General features: G+C 36.7%; 1 protein-coding gene across 2 annotated transcripts in view; it reads left to right on the top strand.

Moving 5' to 3' along the window:
* Positions 1-6381, top strand: part of PTPRR (protein tyrosine phosphatase, receptor type, R) — a 444293-nt gene that overhangs the window by 379962 nt on the left and 57950 nt on the right. For both annotated transcript variants that reach the window (XM_006859557.1, XM_006859558.1), the window contains 2 exons: positions 3264-3343; positions 3970-4107. In XM_006859557.1, the coding sequence (XP_006859619.1) occupies positions 3264-3343; positions 3970-4107 (218 nt within the window). The remainder of the gene's footprint in view (positions 1-3263; positions 3344-3969; positions 4108-6381) is intronic.

Raw genomic sequence — 6381 nt, 5'->3', positions numbered from 1 at the left:
ACTCGATGGCACCTAACAACAACAACAACAAACATATGGTAACAAAAAGCAGCTTCTTCCAAATAGTAAGAGATTATTCAGTCCCGATCATGTATTTTTTACGTTGTTGCTGTTAAAGTTGCACCCTGTCCATGCCAACTCATAGCAACCCTCTATAGGGTTTCCAAGGCTTGCTTTCTTTCTTTTTTTAAATCTTTGCAGGAGCAGAAAGCCTCATCTTTCTCCCACAAAAAGCAGGTGGACTTGAAATGCTGACCTTGTGGTTCACTGTTCACTGCTTTTAATATGGAGCCACCGTGCTCCTATTTGTTGTTGTTAGCTGCCATCAAGTTGATTCTGACTCATAGCTACCCTATACACAACAGAATGAAACACTGCTGGGCCGTGCACCATCTTAATCACTGTTGTGCTTGAGCCCATTGCTGCTGCCACTGTGCCAATCCACACCATTAGGGCTCTTTTTCCCTGACCCTCCATTTTACAAAGCATGATGTCCTTTCCAGTCCTCATAATAATGTGTCCGAAGCATGAAAGACGAACTCTCGCCATCCTGGCTTCTAAGGAGCATCTGGTTTTACTTCTTCCAGATGTGTTTATTCTTCTAGTAGTCCTTGGTACTTTTGCTGTTCTTTTCCATTAACCATAACTCAGATGCATTGATTTTTCTATGGTCTTCCTTATTCATTGTCCAAATTTCACATGCATATGAGGCTATTGAAAATACCATGGTTTGGGTCAGGCACACCTTAGTCCTCACATTGATGCCTTTGTTCTTGGACACTTTAAAGAGAGCTTGTACAATAGATTTGCCTAATGCAGTATCATCTGCTTTATTGGCTGCTGCTTAAATAACTGTTCATTATGGATCCAAGCAAAAATCAAGTCTTTGACAATTTCAATGTTTTCTCCATGTGTTATGATGTTATTTATTGGTCCAGTGGTGAGGATTTTTTCTTTACATTGAGTTGCAACCATCCTGAGGGCTGTGGTCTTTAATCTCCATCAATTTAATATTTAAATCCTCTTCACTTTCAGGAAATAAGGTTGCATCATCTGCATATCAAAAGTTGTTAAGTCTTCCTCTAATTCTAATGCTATGTTCTTGGTCTATGTACAGGTTTCCCCAAAATACAATTAAGTGTCCTGGAATAACCATTCTTCACAATGTTATCAATTGCTTGTCATGATCCACACAGTCAAAAATCTGCATAGTCAATAAAGCACAGGTAAACATCTTTCTGGTATTCTCTGCTTTCAGCCAAGATCCTTCTGACATCAACAATATCTCACATTCCATATGCTCATTTGAATCTTTCTTGAACCTCTAGCAGTTACTTGTTGATTTACTGTTGCAGATATTTTTTTATTATCTTCAGCAAAATTTACTTGCATGTGCTATTAATGATGTTGTCCAATGATTTCCATAGTCTGTTGAATCATCTATCTTTGGAATGGGCACAAATATGGACCTCATTAGATCAGTTGTCTTCAATATTTCTTGGCACAGATGAGTGAGTGCCCCCAGTGCTGTATTAGTTTGCTAAAGATTTCAGTTTGTGTTCCATCTATTCTTGAAGCCTTGTTCTTTGCCATCAGTGTACTTGGACTTCTTTCTTCAGTACCGTTGACACCTGATCATATGTTACCTCTTGAAATGTTTGAATATTGACCTTCCTTTTTGGTATAGTGACTGTGTATTCCTTCCATCTTCTTTTGATGCTTTCTGCCATTCAGTATTTTGTCCATAGAATTCTTCAATATTACAAGTCGAGGCTTCAATTTTTCATTCAGTTCTTTCAGTTTGGGAAATGTTGAAAGATGTTCTTCCCTTTTGGTTTCCTAACTCCAGGTCTTTGCACATTTTATTTAGTAATTTGTCTTCTTGGGAGCTGTCATTTAAATTTTTCTGTTTAACTTTTTTACCTCCTCATTTCTTCCATGTGCTTTAGCATGTCTATGCTGGAGAGCAAATTTCAGAGACTCTTCTTAACCTTCATTTTGGTCTTTTCCTTATTTCTTGTCTTCTTAATGACCTTTGGCTTTCTTCTTGTTGTTCTTCATGTCATCCCACAATTCTTCTAATGTATCAAATCTATTCTTGAAATGATCTCTAAATTCAATTGGGGTATTTTCAAAGTCATATTTTTATTCCCATGGACTTGTTTTAATTTTCTTCAGCTGTATCCTGAACTTGCATAAGAGCAATTGATGGTCTGTTTCACAGTCTGTCCATGGCTTTGTTTTGGCTGATAATATATAAAGAGTTTTCTACCATCTCTTCCCTCAGATCTAGTCAATTTGATTTCTGTGTATTTCATCTGGTGAGGTGCTTATCATCTTTTATGTCGTTTTACGAAAGTATTTGTAATGAAGAAGTCATTGCTCTTGCAGAATTCTATTGGGATCTCTTGCATCATTTTTATCACCAAGGCCATATTTTCAACTATTGATCCTTCCTCTTTGTTTCCAACTTACTGCACTGCTATAGGACAGGATAGATTCCTGGTGTGGCACTGTAGGATAAGAACTGGACGGCAAACCACAAGGTTGGCAGTTCAAACCCACCAGCTGCTCCTCAGAAACCCTGTACAGGATCACTATGAGTCAGAATCAACTTGATAGCACTTCACAACATAGCAACATAGGGCAGGTCAAAAGAAATCAATGCATTGGGAATTGAGGGCTTTTTTTTTTTTTTTTTTAAAGAACCTACTGAGAATTCACTGAAATTAATCATATTATCTTTGTACCTGATCCTTCCCCATACCACCTTCTTCTCCTGCTTTTCTGCCAACATACCCACACTGTTACCACAATGTCTCACACATAATATAGCAATCTCACCCCTCTTGGAATCTTGGGAGATCTGGCCAGGATACAAATTGGTAAGGTTGTGGGGCAAAGTTAGGACCCTGAGGATCTGGATGAGATAAGGTAGTAGAGTGGTAAGAAATGAATCACTTTCAGAAGGGAAAGTTGTGAATCAGTACTGAGGAAACCAGATTTAAATCATAAACTCAAAGAATAAGAGAAGGAGCATAAATAAGAAATGGAATCAAGAATTAGAAGTCTAAATAAAATGGGTACAATATGCATCAGAAACAGGGGTCAAGATGGACCCAAATGTCTCTCAATAAATACAGATGGATAAAGAGACAGATACACAGATGCATTAATTATAAACACTGACACATGTCAGACAGTATATAAATTAACTTGTGTGTGAATTTGTTTAATGTAGTCTCTCTTGTTTTGTTCATTAGATCCCCTCAGCCGAGTGTGTTTAAGATCAAAAAATATAACTGATTCTTTGAGCACCTATATTAATGCTAATTATATTAGGGTAAGTAAATAAATATACATTTATTTCTGGTGAGCATTTAATTTACTATTTGTTGGTTTTATTTTTTCCTCAAGGTCGGTTAAGTTTGTGATTTAGCTTAATTAAAAATTATATGGTCCACCTTGGTGTAAGTCAGTGTTTCGCGTATTTATTTTTTACAGAGCCTCTCTTTTTCAAGATGACCCAATTTGCATACCGCAGAAGTAATGATTCACAGACTATAGTTTAAGAAGTACTTCTGTGCACAATTGGGAACCACTGACAGCGTTTAGGCAGCTTGGTTGCTAGCAAGGCTTTTTGTGGTTTTATTTTCATTGTAAACAACATTTGCAGTGGAGTCATTTACAATGATTTCTTTACTATGAGTTTATGGCCAGAATGCTCTTATAAGGTGCTTAGGAGGGCACTGAGTATTACGACCCTCAATACCACAATCTATCCTAATGATATATTTGACTTGGTAGAAAAGTCACCATGCAAATTGTGGCTTTACAATCAACAGGGTAGCCAGAGTCTGTGTTGCTTTTGGACTAGCACAGATATTTTGCTTTGAAGATCTTTCACCTAAACTTTCAGTTTAAGGCATGAATGTAAAATCCAACATTTTGTCTCTTCACTCAAACTAGGGTTACAGTGGTGAGGAGAGAGCATTTATTGCCACACAGGGACCCATGATCAACACCGTGAATGACTTCTGGCAGATGGTCTGGCAGGAAGACAGTCCTGTGATTGTTATGATAACAAAACTCAAAGAAAAAAATGAGGTATGATCTTTAACCCAAGTACTGAATGTTATACATACCCTATTGCTATCAAAACATCTTTTTCAAATAAAAATGCCATGTATTTAATAACAGACTGAAGACAGAAACCCTGAGACAAAGACTAGGCCACTCCATACTTTTAAAAAATGGTAATTGGTTTTGGTGTTATTCTATGAATGCTGACTTTGTTTCAGATAAGTCAATGCACTTGGCATATACATGAGTATGTCATTTGTATCCTTATACCTCACCAGCTGCTCCTTATAAACCCTATACAGGGTTGCTATGGGTCAGAGTCGACTCGATGGCACTTAACAACAACACTCCCACTAAGTGGACTCTTGGTGTGGCACTGTAGGATCAGCATTGGACTGTGAATCACAAGGTCAGAAGTTCAAACCCACCATCTACTCCTCAGAAACCCTATGCAGTTTCACTATGAATTGGAACCAACTCGATGACACTTAACAACAACAACAATCCCAATAAGTGTAGTGGGTTATAAGCACAGATAGTTTGTTTTGAAGATCTCTCACCTAAACTTTCAGTTTAAGGCATGAATGTAAAATCCAACATTTTGTATTATTAGTGGTAAGGGCTATTAGTGGTAAGGAGAGAGCATTTATTGCCACATCGATTAGTCATTAAAACCACCAGTTGCTCCTTGGGGAAAAGATGAAGCTGTTTTACAGCCTCAGAAACCTTAGCTAGCAGCTCTCCTCTGTCTTAGGGGACACTATGAGTTGTTCTCCTCTATTTCATAGGATCTTAATGAGTGCTTCTTAAGATAAATGACAGTTTGGCTTTACTCAGGTATTTTATTTTTATTTGTTTGCTTTTCAAAATTACCATACGAAGGTTTCACCATGATAATAAGAATTACAAAAACATGAAGTTTTCCTTATATATCTTGTTGAACTATAACCATGGAGTGTAGAATAATCTTGTTGCTAACTAAGAGAACCCAGACTCATAAAGCCACAATTTACAAATTTCAAAATGTGTGTTGTTTCCTTTACTCTTTGCTACAATTGCTAAAGAATTTTTCTGAAATTTATTCTGGAAACAAATATTTTTGGCCAGTAGATTAAGCTATATACCAAATTAACTAGATTCCTTAATAAAGAAATATTTTTCTATAAATCTTAGATACAAGCTTGAGGTAGCAAAATAAAAGATTCCTAATAATCTCAAGAGACTCATGAGCAATCGCATTTTGCACAGGCAATTTATAATGACTTGGGTGCTTAGCTCTATTGTAGAGAAAATTATTTAAATTTGAAAGGTGTATCATTTGTAACTGTACATCCATGTGTGCATACATAAATACATACATGTTAATTGCCATCACATTGGTTCCAACTCTTAGTGACCCTTTGTAAGGTTTCTGAGGCTTTAAATGTTAATAACTGGAAAAACAGCCCACCGCAAAGCCAATATTCTGGATAAAATATGAAGTAGCATACACAGTAGAGCTTGGAGGAGAAAAAAGTAAAGGAAACCCTAGCAGTCAAAATTGAATAACAGACATTAACCAGAGAATTAAAAGCTACATTTAATAACAATATAAGAACTGGAGCCAGAGCTAAGAGATGGAACTAAGACTTTATATAAAATGAGGACCTGTAAAGGTATATTTCCAGTGAAAAGGTGAACCAGAAAAATTTGTGATTGTCTGGCCATTTTAATGAGGTAAATAAAAATACTCTGAGATTTCAATGGAAACCCCAGAATTGGAATACCAGAAAACACCAAGTGGAGAAATTAGTATAAAAATAATTCTAGGTTGGTAATACTCATGTGGCTCTTTGCTGAAACAAGACATAAACTTTCTGGAGGTATACACTCACAGCATTATGCCTCACAGAATTACCATAGAAAAAAGTCCAGTCAATTATAAGCTTACAAGAGAAAACTATGAGCCACACAAGTAAATAAAACATCAGAAGAAAAAATCAGCAAAAGCAATAAAAAACAGAACTAGATCCCCAATAAATTACAATAATAGAAATTACAAGCATTTTCTTGTTGTAAGTGCCATGGACCCTGTTCTGACCCTACTTACAACAGTACTAAACATTGCCTGACCATGAGGCGTTCTCATAATCGTTCCTCTGTTTGAGCCCACTGTGGCCACAGCTGTATCAATCCATCTCCACGAGAGTCTGCCACCTCTTCACTGAATTTCTACTGTACGCATTGTTGTTGTTGTTATTATCAAGTGCTGTCCAGTCGATTCTAACAAATAGAGACCCTCTATGGAGCTCTGGTAGC

This window comes from Chrysochloris asiatica, unplaced genomic scaffold (genome assembly GCF_000296735.1).
Source record: "Chrysochloris asiatica unplaced genomic scaffold, ChrAsi1.0 scaffold00033, whole genome shotgun sequence".
In the NCBI taxonomy this organism is placed as follows: Eukaryota; Metazoa; Chordata; class Mammalia; order Afrosoricida; family Chrysochloridae; genus Chrysochloris; species Chrysochloris asiatica.
Note: the sequence above shows the minus strand (reverse complement) of the source record. Positions and strands in the feature narration are given on the sequence as shown.